Source organism: Bos indicus x Bos taurus, chromosome 5, assembly GCF_003369695.1.
Source record: "Bos indicus x Bos taurus breed Angus x Brahman F1 hybrid chromosome 5, Bos_hybrid_MaternalHap_v2.0, whole genome shotgun sequence".
Classification (NCBI taxonomy): domain Eukaryota; kingdom Metazoa; phylum Chordata; class Mammalia; order Artiodactyla; family Bovidae; genus Bos; species Bos indicus x Bos taurus.
In genome coordinates, this window is record NC_040080.1 from 90,529,737 (window position 1) to 90,550,514 (window position 20,778).

The 20,778-nt window shown below is 40.7% G+C and overlaps 1 protein-coding gene across 4 annotated transcripts in view; it reads right to left on the reverse strand.

Moving 5' to 3' along the window:
* CERS5 (ceramide synthase 5) overlaps positions 1 to 20,334 on the reverse strand; it is a 30,073-nt gene extending 9,739 nt beyond the window's left edge. The window contains exons 1-3 of one of the 4 annotated variants that reach the window (XM_027542828.1): positions 20,159 to 20,334; positions 1,044 to 1,149; positions 159 to 289 (exon numbers count right to left, since the gene is read on the reverse strand). In XM_027542828.1, the coding sequence (XP_027398629.1) occupies positions 159 to 289; positions 1,044 to 1,149; positions 20,159 to 20,319 (398 nt within the window). In that variant the 5' untranslated portion in view covers positions 20,320 to 20,334. The other 3 variants (XM_027542827.1, XM_027542826.1, XM_027542829.1) reach the window with 3 other exon arrangements.
* Positions 20,335 to 20,778: the final 444 nt, after the last annotated feature.

A 20,778-nucleotide genomic window follows, 5' to 3' on the forward strand; every position in this document is an offset into this window, starting at 1 on the left:
CCAAGCTTTCAGTTCTCTTCTTTCCAGCCTATAACAGAGTTAGCCTTCTGCATCCATTGACTATTATCCTAAGAGGAGAAGTGATTTCCAAAAAGAAAACCTTAGTCCAGTCATACCCCACCCTTCTCCTCACTCCCCACCTCCTTCCATACACCTACATGCTTTCACAAAATTTAGTGAGCGTTGGGGGCTTGTCCTGATTCCTCCGATGGCGAAACCAGCATTGGATTTTCCGGACATCCCAGTCTAGTTGCTTTGACAGGCCCTCCAGCCTTTTCTCATCAGGATACTGTAGACGTATGACCAGAGTCAGAACATTGCTTTTTCTTCAAATCTACTCATTAAAGCCCTTTGACAAGCTGAGTGGCAGAGGGGTAATAACTACAGTGACTTAAGTAATGTTTTTCTTTCCAGGTTTCATCCCCAAAGTCATTTTTATGTAAGAAGTACTATTTTACACATCAAGAACCTTTACCATTCCCCTATACACATAGCTATTTGGTTTTCTCCCTCTAGCCCAAGTGAGTAAAAAAAAAAATATTAAAAACCCAACCTGGAAGGGAGGTTTAAGAGGGAAGGGACGTATGTATACCTATGGCTGATTCATGTTGATATTTGGCAGAAACCAACACAATTCTGTGAAGTATTTATCCTTCAATTAAAAAAAAAACACAAAAATCCAACCTGTAAAGGCTATCAGTACCATCTCTATCTTGATTATGCAACTAGGTAATGACAAGAGCTGAAGCAGGGAAAAACAAAATCAAAATATGATGTGTGTCTTGGGGAGTAGGGGTGGTGGTGACTGCTAGGCCTAAATCTCCAATGTATGTAATTTTGAATTATTTAAGGTATCCTAGCCCAAAGGTATTTCCTTGAGTGGATAAAGTTCTCCTAATAGCTCTATGGACTATCCAAATGTGAAAGATCATCCCATCCTATCCTTAGCCTTGGAAATACTTGCTCTCTATCCTCCCATGCCCTATGGGGGATGAACCCTAACAAAAATCTTCCTGTGTTTTTTTTTTTTTTTGCCCACTTACCTTAGTAATAGACATGAACACCTTTTCAAGGATAGCATTAGGTTGTGCCTGATAAGGACCACTGTCCTGGATGCCAACATGGAGTGCACAGGGTTTGGCAATAAACCTGTAATGGAGAAAACCCAAAAGCCAATTCTAAAAATTGTTTGCTAAGCATTAAGCAAAAATTCTGATTAGGGGACTGATAAGAGGGAAAGGGGGAAACACTTGGCAAGGAGCCAGAACTTTTTGATTTAATCCTGAATTCTGCCATTGATTCACTTGAGAAGTGACCTGTTTAAGAAATATTAGAACATAAGCTCTCTCTCCATTTTTCCCTGGTTCCCTTTATCACATTTTGAGCTTTAGAGTAAGAAAGACCTAGATCAAATCATTAGTCTACCATTTACTGCCTGTATGAACCTGGGCAACTTATTTAATCTTGCTAAACCTCTGGACATGGAACAACAGACTGGTTCCAAATAGGAAAAGGACTACGTCAAGGCTGTATATTGTCACCCTGCTTATTTAACTTATATGCAGAGTACATCAAGCTGGGCTGGAGGAAGCACAAGCTGGAATCAAGATTGCTGGGAGAAATATCAGTAACCTCAGATATGCAGATGACACCACCCTTATGGCAGAAAGTGAAGAAGAACTAAAGAGCCTCTTGATGAAAGTGAAAGAGGAGAGTGAAAAAGTTAGCTTAAAGCTCAACATTCAGAAAACTAGGATCATGGCATCCGGTCCCATCACTTCATGGGAAATAGATGGGGAAACAGTGGAAACAGTGGCTGACTTTATTTTTTTGGGCTCCAAAATCACTGCAGATGGTGACTGCAGTCATGAAATTAAAAGACACTTACTCCTTGGAAGGAAAGTTATGACCAACCTAGACAGCATATTCAAAAGCAGAGACATTACTTTGTCAACAAAGGTCCATCTAGTCAAGGCTATGGTTTTTCCAGTGGTCATGTATGGGTGTGACAGTTGGATTATAAAGAAAGCTGAGGATAGAAGAATTGATGCTTTTGACCTGTGGTGTTGGAGAAGACTCTTGAGAGTCCCTTGGACTGCAAGGAGATCCAACCAGTCCATCCTAAAGGAGATCAGTCCTGGGTGTTCATTGGAAGGACAAATGTTGAAGCTGAAACTCCAATACTTTGGCCACCTGATGTGAAAAGTTGACTCACTGAAAAAGACCCTGATCCTGGGAAAGACTGAGGGCAGGAGGAGAAGGGGACGACAGAGGATGAGATGGTTGGATGGGATCACTGACTCAATGGACCTGGGTTTGGGTGGACTCCGGGAGCTGGTGATGGACAGGGAGGCCTGGCATGCTGTGGTTCGACTGAACTGAACTGAACCCTCAGTTTTTTTTCATTTGTAAGATGAAAATAATATCAACATTCTTGCTACTGAACATAAGGCCAACAGATAAATAGCATTACTGGCTTTTCCTAGCAGCTTTTTAGTGCAGAATTTCAAACCCCATCTCATACCAGCAAAATTAGGATCTGCACTAACAAGATTCCCAGGGGATTCATTCATATTCCCATTAGAAGCGGGTCTACTTTATTTGAATCTTGCAGGTACAATGATATAACATATATAAAGACCCTGACACAAGGAAGTGCTTAATAAATGATAGTTCTCCTTATATCAAACCATTAAGATCTTAATTGGAGGGAAAAGTAGAATTGAGGCTGACCTCTTCCTAAACAAATATCCTTGGTCATGGTCACCTTCCTGCCTAATCAAAAGACTATGGAAATAATTAGAACTTTAGAAGCTCTGAAGAAAAAAAATCCAGAAACTACAGAGAGTGGTAAGAAAGAAATTACTTATTAGTACTTAGTTCTAGTCCCAGATCTACCAATAAGACACATAAACTTGGTCAAATCACTTGATTATTGAGTTTTGGTTCTGTCATCTAAAGGAGATGACAAAGATTTTTCCTAAGATCCATGATGATATCATTGATTATAATTAATTTATAACTTTTAGATTTGAAAATTGAGGAATGATTCTCCTTGGCTCTTTAAGAAAGATCTCCCTCTTTTCCACAACCAAAGATTTCTATGAGCCTCAGCTCTAACAAAAGCTTTATGTAATCACTTTCAGAATAAGTCAAAACCAGTTCTAGCTCTCTTAGCATCTTAGGGAGTTGTATGATGAAAACACTAACTGGGAGGTGTAAGATGGAGGGCTCTTGACCTATTTTATTTAACTGCATTCAAATCCAGAATTTATCTCTAAGCGAGGGACTGAAAATAAGAAGCTCTGTTTACTATCTTTCTCTGTGAAAACTTCTTTTACCTTTATCACCAAAGTTCCTAAGACATGGGGAAACACTGATTCAGAGCACAAAGTAATCCACATCTGTAACCCATTCTTCTCTTTTACACAAGTAGTATAAAACTTTTATTCAACTACCAATACTAATAGAAACATTAGTTTATACTTCCTGGTATATAATTCTGTGTATAAATATTTTAAACTCCTGCCCATGTTTAAATTCCTTGAGAAGACAGAGAATACTGCTTTTGTATTTATCAAGGTTCTATGCTCAACAATTGCATACTGAGTGATAGGTGTAGCAAATTCCACCCTTGCTGTTGGAGCTCAGTTTGGACCCAGCACTGATCAGTACCCAAAAGGGTAATTACTTCAGGCAGCCATACTTGAGACTTCCCTGGCAGTCCAGTGCTTAGAACTTCACGTTTCCACTGCAAGAAGTGGAATTCCTTGGGTGGGTTCAATCCCTGGTTGGGGAACTAAGATCCCACAAGCTGCATGGTGTGGCCAAAAAAAAGGTAGCCATTCTTTGTTGTTGAGTTGGTGCTATATCATATCTGAGATAAAAGCACTGAATCATCTCTCTGAATGAAGAAGTAGACCTGAGAACAAAAAAACAGTCTTTCCAATTCCTATTCTTATTCCCTGAAGCAGGCCTCTTCCTTCAGTCAGGAGATTAAAGGCCCTGGGGCTAGGCAGATTTTACCAGCTAATAGACTTCATGAAAGTTACCTACAGAATGAGGATGATAATATCTGCTCCACAGGGTTATTTTAAAGATGAAATGACACAGTTACAGTAGAGCTCAGTCATATCTGATTCTTTGCGGCCCCATAGACTGCAGCACACCAGGATTCCCTGTCCATCACCAATTCCCAGAGCTTGCTCATACTCCTGTCCATCGAATTGGTGATGCTATCCAACCATCTCCCTCTGTCGTCCCCTTCTCCCACCTTCAATCTTTCCCAGGATCAGGGTCTTTTCCAATGAGTCGTCCCATTAGGTGGCCAAAGTATTGGAGCTTCAGCTTCAGCACCAGTCTTTTCAATGAATATTCAGGACTGATCTCCTTTAGGATTTATCTTGCAGTCCAAGGGACCCTCAAGAGTCTTTTCCAACACCACAGTTCAAAAGCATCAATTTTCAGTGTTCAGCTTTATGGTCCAACTCTCACACCCATACATGACTACTGGAAAAACCATAGCTTTGACTATACGGACCATCATGTATGCCTACCCAGTACCTGACACTTTGTAAACATTCATTAAAGGCAGCTATTATTATTTTTACTAAAAACAGTTTGGTCTGGGTACTCCCTGATGGTATCTCGAAAAAGTGAAAAGAGCAGGAAATCCTCTTTCACACAACAGGGACAGGTTTGTACCCTGATCACTTAGGCGAAGCCAAGATAACTGCTTTATTATCTAGACCTTGAAGCAGACTTACTATCCTAGAGCTGTCATAAGCTCACATCCTGTCCTCATTAGTTCAGAGTTCAATGAAAGACGCAGAGCTACTGGCATCAAGTCAGTGACAGCTGGACAGACTTTAAGAAAATCTACTTATTTGACAAAATATTTATTGGGCACTGATATTGTGCCAAAGCATGAAGCATAAAACCCACAATAAGGAATTATGATAGAAAAATAACTTTTCCTGTGTTAAAAAAAATTAAAAACAGGGGACTTCCCTGGTGGTTAAAACTCCACACTTTCACTGCAGAGGGTACGGGTTTGACCTCTGGTTGGGGAACTAAGATCCCACATGCTCCATGGCACAGCCAAAAACAAACAAACAAACAAAAAAACATTTCAAATCAGAAATTTGAACAAAACAAATACTAGTCATGCATTCATTCCGCATCACTTACCTGGCATTTAGAATAACAGAAAATAGGTATCTAGGTTGGTCTAATTCCAAAGAACCTAGAATTAGCATTCATCATTTCTGCTAGACCAGCACTTCTCAAAGTGTGCCTGGACACTTGCGACATTTTTCAGGAACTCTGCTCTGCAAGGTCAAAATTATTCTCATAATAATTCTATAGTTTCATAACAGTTCATTTCTCTCTCATTCTCTTATAAGTGTACAGTGAAAATTTCCACAGCTTACATGACACATAGCAAGAGACTGAAGGCAGAAGTGATGAGAATACAGCTGCTAGATGCCAAAGAGACTCAAAAATGTAAAATAATACTATTTTCACTTTTTTGTTGTTGTTTTGGGAAAGTGCTGAATAAGTTTTCATAAAGCATTAGTTAACATTACCAATACTATATATTGTTATTTATAAGCAAATGAGTAAATACTTAAAAATTTTTTAAAATTTCTAAAATGGTACATATTGATAGTTATTATCCATATAAATAAAAACTCTAGGGTTCTTGATCATTTTTAATAGTGTAAAGGAGTACTGATATACTAGTTGAAAACTACTGTCCTGGATAACATAGAGAACTCAAACTTATCTTGTGATTTTTTTTTGTTCAGTCCAAGATCAATCTGTTGCCCAAGTTTTAAATAATTTGAAGACTAGACTGCCCTTTGCCTGAAGATCTGAGTAAGTAGGCATTTAGTGGTCTACAGTGGCAAACTCCTCCTTTCCACCTGCCACACCAGGAACATGAGTCTAGTGATCCAAATCCTGATTGTAATATATCTATTCTGCTCCATAGAGATCATTTCATTCTGCCCCTTTCTTGCCCTCCAGATACATGGTAGCAGCTGACCTAAGCCTGGGTTAATTTAAGATGAAATTACTCACCACTTTGCTCTTACATACTAAAGACAAGAGCTAGACCAACAATTCTTTTTGACCCACTGCAACATCATTGACGAATATGAACTATATACAAATATATTTGAAAGTCTAGATTGAGTTTCTCAACTAATGTATCATGGCAGGTAACACAGATGGACTATACTTTTTTCTTTTTTAAGGCTCATTTACTTTTAAAAATATTTATTTATTTTATTTATAGCTGTGCTGGGTCTTTGCTGCTGCTTGGGCTTTTCTCTAGTTGTGGTGAGTGGGGGCTACTCTTTGTTGCAGTGCTCAGGCTTCTCACTGTGGTGGCTTCTCTTGTTGCAGAGCACAGATTCTAGAGTGCATGGGCTTCAGTAGTTGCAGCAGTGGGCTCAAGAGTTGTGGTTTCTGGGCTCTAGACCACAGGCTGAATACTTGTGCTACATGGGCTCAGCTGCTCCTCGGCATGTGGGGTCCTCCCAGATTAGAGATCCAACCTGTGTCTCCCGCACTGGCAGGCGGATTCTTTACCAGTGAGCCACCAGGAAAGCCCCTAGATGGGCTATGCTTATGTCAAGATGTTGCTCTCAGCTCTCAGGGTGGTCCATGGGTGGATGGTAGCCAGAAACCCTGTCTGTAGCCTTTGGTCTCGTGTACCCATTGTGCATGCACATATTATTTTCTATGTGTGCAGCAACATGATTGAGTTGGGAAGCACTGGCTTAGATCAATTCTGGAAAAATACAAAAATGTCAAAACTGATATATAAAAAAGAAAAATAACCATCAAAGAAACTGAAATAGACAACAAGATGAAGACAGGAAAAATACAATAAAAAGAGAAAGGTCTTATACAGACTGATGAAGATGGCATATCATTAAATGAAGAGTACTGAGTAAATATTTTGAACCTGAATGCTGCCCCCATCCATCTTACACACACACACACACACACACACACACACGGAGAGATGAAAACTGAGATATTTAAAGGTAAATGTATAGACCCATAGAAAACATTCAGAAAACAAAGATCATGGCATCCGGTCCCATCACTTCATGGGAAATAGATGGGGAAACAGTGGAAACAGTGTCAGACTTTATTTTTGGGGGCTCCAAAATCACTGCAGATGGTGACTGCAGCCATGAAATTAAAAGACGCTTATTCCTTGGAAGGAAAGTCATGTCCAATCTAGATAGCATATTCAAAAGCAGAGACATTACTTTGCCAACAAAGGTCCGTCTAGTCAAGGCTGTGGTTTTTCCTGTGGTCATGTATGGATGTGAGACTTGGACTGTGAAGAAGGCTGAGCACTGAAGAATTGATGCTTTTGAACTGTGGTGTTGGAGAAGACTCTTGAGAGTCCCTTGGACTGCAAGGAGATCCAACCAGTCCATTCTAAAGGAGATCAGCCCTGGGATTTCTTTGGAAGGACTGATGCTAAAGCTGAAACTCCAGTACTTTGGCCACCTCATGTGAAGAGTTGACTCATTGGAAAAGACTCTGATGCTGGGAGGGATTGGGGGCAGGAGGAGAAGGGGACGACAGAGGATGAGATGGCTGGATGGCATCACTGACTCAATGGACATGAGTCTGAGTGAACTCCGGGAGTTGGTGATGGACAGGGAGGCCTGGTGTGCTGCAATTCATGGGGTCACAAAGAGTTGGACACGACTGAGCAACTGAACTGAACTGAACTGAACTGATAGAAAACAAATTCAGAAAGTCCTTCCCCTTTACAACTGAATGCTTTTTCCTTCCTTCCATCTTTCCTTCCTCTCTTTCTGGCCACGCCACTTGGTTTGTGGGATTCTCTGATCAGGGACTAAACCCACACTCTCAGCTGTGAAAATACAGCAGAGTTCTAACCGCTGGACTGCCAGGGAATTCCCTACAATTGAATTCTTAATAAACCAATCACATAAAAAATTTGAGCAGCTTCTGTAGAGTTGAAAGGGAAGGAGAAAGTAAAAAGATACTCAGGCAGAGGGAATAGCATGTGCTAAAGAAGAGATAAGAAAGGGCTTAGAAAACTATGCAGTGTGCAGATTGGGAGTGGGGGTGGTGACAGATAGGAGAAAAACTATACAAGCAGTTAGGGGCCAGATCACAGGTGCCTTACATGTTATGTGAAGCTTGAACAGTTGATGGAGAGTCACTGAAAAGATTTTAGGCTATTGTAAAAAATCCATGCTAGATGTAATGAAGCACTGAACTAAGGCTACAGAAATCGAAAGGCAAGGTTGGATTCAACCCAAGAGATGGCAAGAAAGTGAAACTGATAGAACTTGGTGACTGGGTAGATATAAGGATCAAAAGAAAAATGAAAAATCAAGGGTGCCTTCTATGTTTCCAGATTGGGAAACTAAGTTGATTATGATGCCTCAACCAAGTAGAGAATAAGATAAGAAAAGCAAATTTAGGAGTGAAAGATGAGTTGTCTGTATACTGAATTTGAAGTACTTGTGGAACACTGAAATGCAACAGTCTGGTAAGGCAAATAAACCTGGAAAAGGGGGCTTAAGATAACATATACACAAAGATATGAGAAAGAAGAGAGAGAATGAGAATACAGGTGGTAGCTAAAATTATGAGGGTGGATTGACTGCATAAGAAAGGAATATAAACTAAAAAGAGAACGAAGGTAAGAATACTAGGAAACACAACATAAAAGGTGAATTTAGGTGGTGGGAAGGTCAGAGGGGGAGTCGTGTCAAATGAGGCAGAGATCAAGTAAGACAAGAATTTCAGTATCCACTGGATTTGGCAATTTGGAGACCTGTGATAACCTTCACCAAATAAATTCCAGTGAAATGGAGACTCTAAAGGACAGGAGTGAGTTAGAGCAGTAAAAATATAAAGAAGAGAAAAAAAGAAGTGGAAATAGCTAGGGCTCTCTCACAAATCTTGACTAAGAAGAGAAAGGAATATCTTCCCTTAGTGCAACAGAACCACTTTATCTAAAACTAATATCCCTGTGCTTTAGATCCATTCTCTTCCTGATCAGAAATTTCATTCTATTTAGTCCTCTTTTTTTCCTATTATTTTCAGCTTTGTTCTCTACTTGTTTCTTCTCAGACCTTGAATATGCTCAAGTTTTCCCAACCTAAAACAGCTCTTCCTGTCCCTCACAGCCTTTGGCTCTCACCATCTCACAAAGAAAGTTCTTGAAAAAGTTCTCTCCTCATGACTTCTCTTCTAACTCCTACTCATTCCTGAACCCTCCTGTGTCTCTCATCTGGCTTCAGTCCATATTACTCCACTGAAGCTGCTCTTGCCAAAGTCATTAATGATCTTACTGTGAAATCAAACAGATACTTTTCAGGCCCGTATCTTACCTGACGACTCAGTGCCATTTGACGTTATTGAGCATGCTCTCCCCCTTGAAATGCTCTTTTCTCTTAGCTTCCTTTCTGTCACACTTTTCCCAGTAGAACTAGATTTTTTAGTATGCACTGCTAGTTTGGACAATGTGCTATGCACTTTGGAGAAGTTATTTACTTTTCTGGTTGTTTCAGTTTTTTCATCTGTAAATGAGGAATAACAACACTATCTAACTACTTCATAAAGTTACTATGAAGATTTAATGTTCAGTACTTAGAATGGTGGCTGGGACAAAGTGAGTACTTAGTAAATGCTAACTACTGATATTTTCAGGGGCTTCCCAGTTGGCTATGTGGTAAAGAATCCATCCACCTGCCAATGCAGGCAAATCGCCTCACCTTGCTGGCTCCTCACCGCCTGCATCTGGGCGGCTACCCCTCTTCCCAGGAGGTGATGTCCACATGTATGCACTGATACGATCAAATACTATATGGCTATCATACCTCATCTTCTTTTGGGTTTCTTCTTCCTTTTCGTTGTTTTTCAGTTGCTAAAGGTAGCTTGTGCTCAGCTGTGTCCAACTCTTTGTGACCATAGGCTGTAGCCCGCTAGGCTGCTCTGTCCATGGGATTTTTTCCAGGCAGGAATATTGGAATGTGTTGCCATTTCCTCTTCCAGAGATCTTCCCAACCCAGGGATCGAACTCACATCTCCTGCTTGGCACGTGAATTCTTTACTGCTGAGCCATAAGGGAAGCCCTTAGTTGCTAAGTCCTGTCCAGTTCTTCTACGACCCTGTGGACTATAGCCGGCCAGGCTCCTCTGTCTACAGGATTTCCCAAGCAAGAATACTGGAGTGGGTTGCCACTTCCTTCTCCAGGAAATCTTCCTGACCCGGGGATTGAAGCTGCATCTCCTGCTTGGCAGACAGATACTTTATCACACTGAGCCACCTGAGAAGCCTGCCTTTTCCAAAAACAGTTTCCTCAGGGTTCCATGCAGATTCTTACTTTATTCTATACACTCATCCTGGGTGATCTGAGTCAATTATGGCAGACAGTCTGTATGGTTCACAGAGCACCCCTGAGATACACTCTGGGGGCCCATAAAATCAAAACTGTTTTCCTAATACTATTAAGACATTATTCGCCTTTGTTATGGTGTTGACATTTGCAACGATCATGCAAAAAGAGCAATGGTGGATACACTTACAGAACCTGAACACAAATCAAAGCAGTGGCAGCCAACTGTAGGAGTAATTACTATATTCTTTCGTGCTATAGCCTCTTGGTTAACAACGATGCCAGTTTCACTAAAGCATGCCCTTGATGAAGCAATACAAATGATTAATTTTATTAAATGCCTACTCTTGGGACTTCCCTGGTGGTTCAGTGGCTAAGACTCCATGTTCCCAAAACATGGGGCCCAGGTTCAATCCCTGGTCAGGGAACTAGATCCCACATGCTGCATGGGATTTTTTTGCATGCCACAAGAAGATCAAAGACTCCACATACCACAACTAAAACTCAGAGTAGCCAAATAAATAAACAAAATTTTTTTTTTTTAAAGCCAATCCTTGGGTACATTTTAAAAAAAGTAGTCTGCGATAAGATGGGAAGTACACAGAAAGCACTTTTACTGCATACCGAGGGATATGGCTGTCTCAACGAAATGCACTTGTTTGACTGAATTGTATGTTCAACTAAATCACTTTTTTCAAAGAACACCATTTTTACCCACAAGAATGACTGACAGAAAAACTAAGGTTATTCAGGACCTGCGTACTTAAGATACATTTTCTTAAAAGTGAATGAAAAGAGCCTGTTACTTAAACAAAAACAAACATTCTTTCCATTGGTAAAATTCAAGCTTTTAAGTGACAGTTTGAATTTTAGAGAATTCATATCTGCCTTTGAGCTCGACAACATCCCAATACATACTTCAAGGCTTTTCTAATGAGACTGTTAGAATGAGATTAACTATATGATTTTTATTAGTACCATATTATGAAATGTACATTTAAAAGATTTGTATAACTTAGGGAACCAGTATTTTTTCACGTGACCAATACATGACATCCATACAAAGTGTATGACAGACTGGTGGATTTTAACCTGAATGAAAAGCTCAATGATATGGTTTCGGATTCCACAATGCAACCAACCTTTCTTGTGTTTTGGCATAACAGCAAAGATGAAATACTTTCCCTTTCCAATAACATCTGTGTAAAGTCAGCTTTTACTTATATACTTCAACCAAACCAACATATTACAAGGAATTGAATGTAGAAGCCAGAGAGGAAAATTCAGCTATCTTCTACTAAGCTAGACATCAAAGAGATCTGCAAAATTATAAAACCAATGTTCTTCTCACTGAATTTTTTTTGTCTGGAAAATTATCTTTCAAAAATATGTTATTTATGTTAATGTAATAGGCTTATCTTTGTTATTTTTAATGAAATAATAAGTATATCTCTTAAATTTCTCAATTTTGATTTCAAATATGAAAACATTGATAGGTATATGTAACCCACATTTAGAAAACCTTTTTGGGATCCTCAAACAGTTTTTAAGAGTAAAAAAAAAAAATAATGCTGAGAACAAAAGATTTACAAATTTCTAAATTATACTATTTATTCATTTACATGCAGTTGACTCCTAGCCATATATTATTTTGTATATTCCCTAAACATATGCATCCATATCAGTGTATTTTTCTGAGTAAATTCTTAAGAGGACAGGATTTGCTATGCAAGCACATATATGTGCTTGCTGTGTACGAGGTACTGCACTTCTCAGGGATGCCTATACCACCAAATCCAAAATTTCTTGCATGGTCCATGCACAAGTAATCTTTGCAGGTTTTTTAAGGACTTTTTTTTTTTTTTTAATTGGCCAATTTGCTCTTAAAACAAAGCAGAAACAAACTACAAAAAAGAAAACCTTTATGACATATACTATCCTAAGCCACCACAAGGCATATACTGGATTATACCAGACTATTCTTCACTCCCATTGCCATCAGTTAGCTTCACTTAGATCTATAAGAATTAAGATGATTAATAACTGTGCAATTGGATGAACCTACTTGGTACTGTCATGAGAAAAGAAGGATCAACATTCTACTTATACACCTTATTATGAAGGAAATAAGTCTCGAGATTAAGAATTACTTAGAGTATATATTAAAATGTTTCACTAACACAAACTAATTTAAGACTAAGTTGTAGTTTTATTATAGAGTAGCTAATGAATATTTTATAGAGCAGCAGTTCTCAAAATATTGCTGGAGAACTGCTGTGTGTCAGTGAGTGTGTTCTTGCTCAGCTATGTCCAACTCTGCGACCCCATGGACTGTAGCCCACAAGGCTACTCTGTCCATGGGATTTTCCTGACAAGAATACTGGAATGGATTGTCATTTCCTTCTCGAGGGGATCTTCCCGAACCAGGGATCAAACCCATGTCTCCTACTATACCACTTCATCATCTGGAGAACAGCTGCAGTTCCCTAAGACTCTCACTGTTTCATAACTCTTCCTTTTCCAACTATGTACATATGTTTTATTTCATTAAACATATTCACCTTTTTTAAGTGGATGAACGCTGGGCTGGAAGAAGCGCAAGCTGGAATCAACATTGCCGGGAGAAATATCAAAACCTCAGATATGCAGATGACACCACCCTTGTGGCAGAAAGTGAAGAGGAACTAAAAAGCCTCTTGGTGAAAGTGAAAGAGGAGAGTGAAAAAGTTGGTTTAAAGCTCAACATTCAGAAAACGAAGATCATGGCATCTGGTCCCATCACTTCATGGCAAATAGATGGGGAAACAGTGGAAATAGTGTCAGACTTTATTTTTTTGGGCTCCAAAATCACTGCAGATGGTGACTGCAGCCATGAAATTAAAAGACGCTTACTCCTTGGAAGAAAAGTTATGACTAACCTAGATAGCATATTCAAAAGCAGAGACATTACTTTGCCAACAAAGGTCCGTCTAGTCAAGGCTATGATTTTTCCAGTGGTCATGTATGGATGTAAGAGTTGGACTGTGAAGAAGGCTGAGCGCCGAAGAATTGATGCTTTTGAACTGTGGTGTTGGAGAAGACTCTTGAGAGTCCCTTGGACTGCAAGGAGATCCAACCAGTCCATTCTGAAGGAGATCAGCCCTGGGATTTCTTTGGAAGGACTGATGCTAAAGCTGAAACTCCAGTACTTTGGCCACCTCATGCGAGAGTTGACTCATTGGAAAAGACTCTCATGCTGGGAGGGATTGCGGGCAGGAGGAGAAGAGGGCGACAGAGGATGAGATGGCTGGATGGCATCACTTAATTCGATGGACATGAGTCTGGGTGAACTCTGGGAGTTGGTGATGGACAGGGAGGCCTGGCGTGCTGCGATTCATGGGGTCGCTAAGAGTCGGACACGACTGAGTGACTGAACTAAACTGAACTGAATTATACTACTTAATTTGCTTAAACCAGAAACACAAATGCATGCCAAATAATAGATAGATTAGTAGTATTAGTATTAGTTGCTCAATTGTGTCCAACTTTTTGTGACCCCATGGACTGTAGCCTGCCAGGCTCCTCTGTCCATGGGATTCTCTAGGCAAAAATACTGGAGTGGGTTAGATAACAGTTAACAAAAGGCTCTTTCTTAAGAAGTTTTTACCATCCTTCATAATTCAAGAAACAAGTGCTTGTGGGACATTAAGCCTATATTTCAGTTAATAATGTTAAAAGGAACCATGTCCACCTCTTCCAAACTCCCATGACTTAATCCTGTGCACACACTCATTACTCTATTTTAACCACTGTTTTTCTTGTTCTCTTCCTGCAGGCAGGCACTATGACTTACTTTTTCACTCTTGGCACACAGTTTGATATCTGATATACACTAAGTTCTCAATACATAATCATTGAAGAATGAACAGATGAACAAATGGGTAAAAATTTAATTCTCAACTAAAAAGGTAAAGTGTTTCAAGGAAATGTGCCACCTGTCCTCCTGAGTCATAAGATAACCTACCAGCTCCATGTCAGAGGTCACTGATTTCTGGAGAATCAGTAGAAATTGAAATTAACTAATTTCATTCTGTAACTGGAGACTTCCCCCAAGAAGTATTAAACACAACCACAATAATGTGATTTAGTTTGAGACCCTATGTGCCTATAATTGAGACTTCTTACAAATGCTGACACTAACCCAGAGCTACAGACTATAAGTAATACCCTTTTTAAGAAACTCCATAGTTTTGAGAAGAATATAATAGTGTGGTTATTCTTATTGCCTTATCAGGGCTGTGTAGCACTTCATGTACTTGACAAACTTGTTTGTTTACACATTAACTACTCTGATTGAGGTGATATATAAAAAACAACTCTAAAGCAATATTTGGCTAGAATGCAACAATGACTCAAAACAGACTATACCTATTTAACTCATTCAGAAGAAGATTTACATTCAAAAAAATCCATTACTATAAATTTTTTTTTTTTTTTTAAGAAAGCCCCATTGTTTAAGTTTGGCCCAATAAACCCAGGACAAATCACGTTCTGGTGCTAGAAAATTGAATCAAATGTGAATCTATATTAAAATTCTCTTCTTGATTATTAATACTTGTTTGAATGACTATCATCAACACTGGTCAACAGAAATAATGTGTTGTCAGCAGAAATCACTGTGTCAACAGAAATAATTTAAAATCTTCTAACAGCCACTTTAAAAAAAGTAAAGAAACAGGTGAAATTAATTTTGAAAATATACTTTGTTTAACTCGATATATCCAAAAGATGATCATGTCAATATGCAATCAGTGCTAAAAATTGAGGTATTTTACATTCTTTTTTTTTTCTCCTGCACTAAGTCTTCAAAATTTGGTGTGTATTTTATAATTAGATCACATCTTAATGCTGACCAGTTGCATCTGAAACCCCTCAAAGCTAGTAGCTATTGTACTAGCTGGTGGCCACTATACTGGAAACCACAGCAGTAGGTAATTCACAGAGAATTCTTCATATCTAGGAAAACTGGTTTCAGATTTTTTTTTGTTAGTTAAAAGTGACTATGGTTAACTCCTTTCGCAGTAACATCCCAATTAACTTTCCCAAAGATAAAGTAGGAGTAGATTTAAGTACAAGAGCCCAAAACTCAGTGAATTCTTTAGAAGGCAGCTTTATCTGCCTAAAACTATCTCTGATGAGAAAGTCAAAATAGGTACAGCTCCCCTTCCCACTCTAGAGGAAAGGTACAGACTTCCCTTGATGCCGCCTCTTCATTAATTTCTTCTTTACCCATCTAGGAGACCCTAGTTTTCTGACTCAGGAAGTGGCTAAGGCAAAAATATCTGACGTGTTTCTTTTCTGTGATGAATATACTGTCACCAGGAACCTGACCTTAGTCGTGACAGTATTCAGGGTTGTCTGCAGAACTTCAACACCCACTGCACAGAAAGGGCTGGGGAAAGTCTTCCAAGAGAGAAAGGCTTCTGATTATCTGGAGCTTAATAGGAGGCAGATTCTCAGATAAGGGCAGAGTTACATAGGCTTTTTCAATCTCACTCTGCTGGATCTGTAAACCTGATTTACAATTCAATAAAGCCCAAAAGAATATCTTTAGGAATGCAGTGGAATGGGCAGTCTCCCTTACAACCTAGTCAGCAGCTGTATCCATTCTTCCCAAAGTACCTCTCCAGTCTGGAGGACCAATTCTGCGTCACAATGTTGGAACATGACATGGACCTAGAAGGAAGGCAGCAGGTCTGCTAGAAAGAGGAAAAGTTCTTCCTCCACTCAAAGGAAGTGGAGAAGAATGGGGGAAAGAAAAAAGAAAAGGCAGTATACAGCAGAGGCAGCCAGGCTTACAAGAGGAAGATGAAATGAGTGGCTAAAAAATGTGTATAAACACGCGCATGCGCGCACACACACACAAGAGTCACTGCTTTTGTTTCTAGTTACAAGACAGGACTATACATGAGTCTATTTAGTGCCCTGTGCCACAGAATGGTATTGAGAAAGCTCCTTTCTCAATATGCCAGTGAGGTTGCCTTGGAGGTAACAAGAGAAAAGGGGATTGGAATAATAAATGAGCAGCAAGGAGAGGTATAATCTATCTTCTGTATAATTTACAAAACAATTATCTCTGGCAACATAAAGCTCCTACTGCAATACCATATTCAAAATAAATGACCCCTATGTAGCTCTGATGATATCAATATTAAGTCTCAAGCTCATATTTGAACCCAAGGAACAAGTGCTCAGGGACTATGTAGACATTAAATTTCAAACAATTTTACCTTTAAGATCCAATTTATGAAAAAAAAAAAAAAAAAGATCCAATTTATGAACATGCCAGACCTAGCTTGGACTATTCATTCTCTCAAGTCTCAATCATTAACATAATATTATAACAAGTTTTAAAGAACAGGTGAAAGAGTTTATCTCTCTTTTGATAGGATAAAAGGGTGGCATGAGTGTGTGCATGGGTAGTGGGGAGAAAAAAGAAACCACAGAAAGGTGCCCAACATGCAAATATAGTATGGTGAAATTTAAGGAAAAAAGGAATTAGTTTCGTCTCTCTCAGTCAAGACAAACATCTATTGCATGCTGAAGATCTAGATTCTGTTTACTCCTCTGGGTATCTGAGTAGATGAGGGTGGATCCTTCTCAAACATTCAATCAGTATTTACTGACCACATGCCACATCTAAGGTATTTTACAAGGTGCAAGCCACCACAATACAACCACTCAGCAGAGGCCCACAAAGGAAAGCCTCTATTCTTGGGTAGGACATAATCTACCATCTGCAGTTCTTTAGTGAAATGGCTAGATACACTTTATTTATGGTCAGGTGGCTTTCAAATCATCCCTATCAGATGAGGCTGCAGCTCTCCAGGGAATGTGGGAACTTAAAAAAATAAACGCTCTGTGTAGCTGATGAGAAGAAAAAGTAAGAATAAACTATAAACTCTATTTATTCTTTAGGATATTCTTAAAACAGAGATAATTTATCAAAGTGCATAGTGTAAGACATTAAAATATGCCGGACAATTTGAAGCAACAAATGCAAAGTTCAAGTCAAACACATTATATTAACCAAGAATAAGATGAACATGGATCTGTTCTCCAAATCCTAGAATACTAGGAACAGCAGTATTAAATCTTAATTCTCGAAGGGAAGTTTAAAGTGGCCATATAGTACAGCGGAAGGAGAATGGGGCTGAGAAAAACAATCTGAATCTTGGTTCCACCTCCTCCTTCAGGTGAGTATGCAACATGTGAAAAGCTGAAAATGTTTCTAAGCCTTAAGTTTACTGTTTATATAAAAGGAAGCTGGAGTTCTAGCTCTTACAGCCTATGGTTATCATATGAATCATTTTTAGAAACTAAGTAGGACTTGAGAAAGAAGAAAACGTAGGAAAGAGACTGATCCAGTACTTTAGCTGTAAATTCTATTGCTAACTAAAGTGGTTAGATCTTAAAGAGAAACAAAATACCAAGAATGTGGCTAGGGTTAAACTTTCCTAAGATCAAACATGAGATGAACAAGGTACCTATTCTTACTATCCAAGAAATACCATACTAGAATGCTCTCACATCAGTATTCCCACCCATCCCTTCTCCCCTGACACTGGAGCACCATAGAAACATTCGGATAGAATTCCCGCAGGTAAAAAGGATCCTTTCCAGTGGCGGTGCCAGGGGATATGTAAGTCTTCACAGTCACCTGGGGAAACTCTTTGGAAATTTGAATATATATCCAAGTTTATATAAAATCAGTGTTTATAAGCAACAAGTTATCTCCTCTTACCACTAACTTGGGGAAAACTTCCATATTGTTAAACATTTATATGAAAAGCAGAGAATCTTTTGCCTAGGATGATGAACTTTTTTTTTTCTTTCCTGAACTGTGTATTTCCTTTTTGGTCATTATACTTTCTCTTTTTTTTTTCAGCTCTCATACACAGATGCTATGATGGAGGGTACCTGGACCTAGTTTACTCCTAAGAGGGACAAGTGGTTTGTGCCTCCACCTCAGGAACACTTAATATAATGACTATACTTAAAGAATTGTAATGCTAAGTTGCCGAGGACCCAGAAAAGGCATTTGGTTCTTTTGGCTTCAATTGCTTCAGTTAAAAGAATCTTTATTTTTACACTTAAACCTTTGGTAGAGCACTCTGATGAAAATACATAAACACTGTGAATAAACGGATGGATGGTGGGTAACACATAACACATTTTTTTTTTCACATAACACATTTTTGTGTCAGAAATAGTGGGCAAAAAAGTAATCCAAAACAGATTAATATTAATTTTTCAGACAGTAACAGAGTAGTCTATCTGCAATATATGCCCATCCTCGAAAGGGCATTATTGCTCTAGATACTGGCCAAAAGAAAGAAAGATGTCAAAGTTCCACCCTCATTACCTGAGACCTATGTAAAAAGTCACCTTTCCAGGCGGGGTGAGTAGGGTTGATCAAAATCACCCACAGCTACAAGTTCACACTGTAAAATCACCACCACATCAAGTCCTCAGTGAGTATCTTTATCTTAGCAGTCAGGAGCCGCTCAAAGAAAAGTGAAAACACTTCTGTCAAGAACACATGGTCGCTGAGAAGCTGGCTCAACACAGCAGGCTTACAAGCCCTAAGGCTGTCCATCCTTTCAGTGTGATCACTCCTCCTCCCATTTCAGGCCTCCAAGGCCCTTTCTGCAACTCATTTGACACCTTTTCGCGCTCTGGAAACCTCAGGCTCCACCACACCCTGCCAGATTTCTACTCCTACGAGCTCTGGTACAACTTTACTGAAACACACACACACAAACACACACACACGTCCATGAGCTGACGAACCAAGGCTTAGGGCCTAACTAATCCCGTGCCTCTCAATTCCCAGAAACTAAAGTGCCCTCACAAATCTTAGCTTCCCATGAACCCGCTCCTTTCAGCTTGGCTCTTGACGGCCCCAACTAGTTCTGGTTCCCTTAGCCCTTTCTTGTTTCCCGCCTCGGGTTCTCGGTCGCAGCTCACATTCAACCTGTTTCCTGGTCTGCAGAATCCTTGAAGGTTGGGGAGAGGCCTATGAGACACCCCCGCAAGTGACCTCCGGGCTCTACAACTAAATGGGTCCAGCGTCCCCTGCGACTCTCACACTTTTAATGACCAAGCCCCAAACTCCCTGTCTTTACCTAGGCTCCACGACCACCGCGGCCACCCTCCCGAGCATCTCCCGCGCGGCCCGGACTCTCCCAGGCCCCTGCTTCCGGGCTTTCCTGCAATTCGTCTTCCGGTCCCGGACCTCGGTCTTTCGCCTTGGACCGGCTTCACCAGCCCGCGCCCCCGGCCCTTCGCACCGCTCGCCCGCGGGCTCTCACCGCTCGAAGAGCAGCCTCACGGAGAACACTCCCGCCGCCAGTGGGAACACCGAGAGGATGTGCCGGGCCCGCGGGTAGCCGTAGCCGTCGCCCTGCCCCTCGAAGTTAGCCCAGCTCACGTTCTGGGGCAGCCAGAAGCGCTCGCTCCACAGCCAGCCCCACAGCAGGCCCAGGGCTCCCGCCGCCGCTGTCGCCATCTTACGCCCGCCCCGCGGCCCCAGCCGCCACAGCTTCAGCTGCCGCCACAGCCAACGGAACCCGCGGGGAGGCGGCCCCGGGGCGGGGCCGGACCGGCGGCCACCCCCTTCCGGCCCCTTCTCATCCACTCCACGTCTCAGCCCGCCTCCTCCGCGAGGCTGGGCCTCTTCACCGCCCATCCCGCCTCCCGGCCCACCTTCCTCTCTGTAGCTTCCCCCGCCGCCTCTTCTCGGGACTCCGCCCTCTAGTCCCAACCACTCCCCTCCCTTTCCCGCCCCGCCTCCACCCAGCCCTGGCCCCACCCCCGAGGCACTCAACTCTGGTCTCACCCTTTTCCTCCTCCCTCTCTCCCGTCATGCTATGGCTACACCCCTTATTTCAGGCATGGCTCCTTTATGGGGACATTTTTCTCAGTCCAGCCAGCTTAAAACGATATCTGCTCCTTGGAAGGCCATGTCTCTCTCTCTCCCTCCCGCTCCCAGCCCCATTTCTCACTAGGGTTTATCTCCATCTCAGCTGGTCCCGCCTATCAGCAGCGTTCTTTCTGCTTTCTCTCCCTTTTCTCTCCACACTTTCTCTCCCTTCTTGCCTCTCCACGATCTCAACCCACTTTCACTGTATATCGTTTAAAGTGGGCTTTCAAAAAAAAAATTCTTTTATTCTCATGGGAAAAGGAAATAGAAGGTATATAAAGGAAAAAGATGTTGATGACCAACGTTTAATGAAGTTTACTATATGCCAGGAACTGCACTAAACGTTTTACACACAGTATTTAACTTCCTCATTCTATGAAGTGGGTGTTTTATTCACTATTTT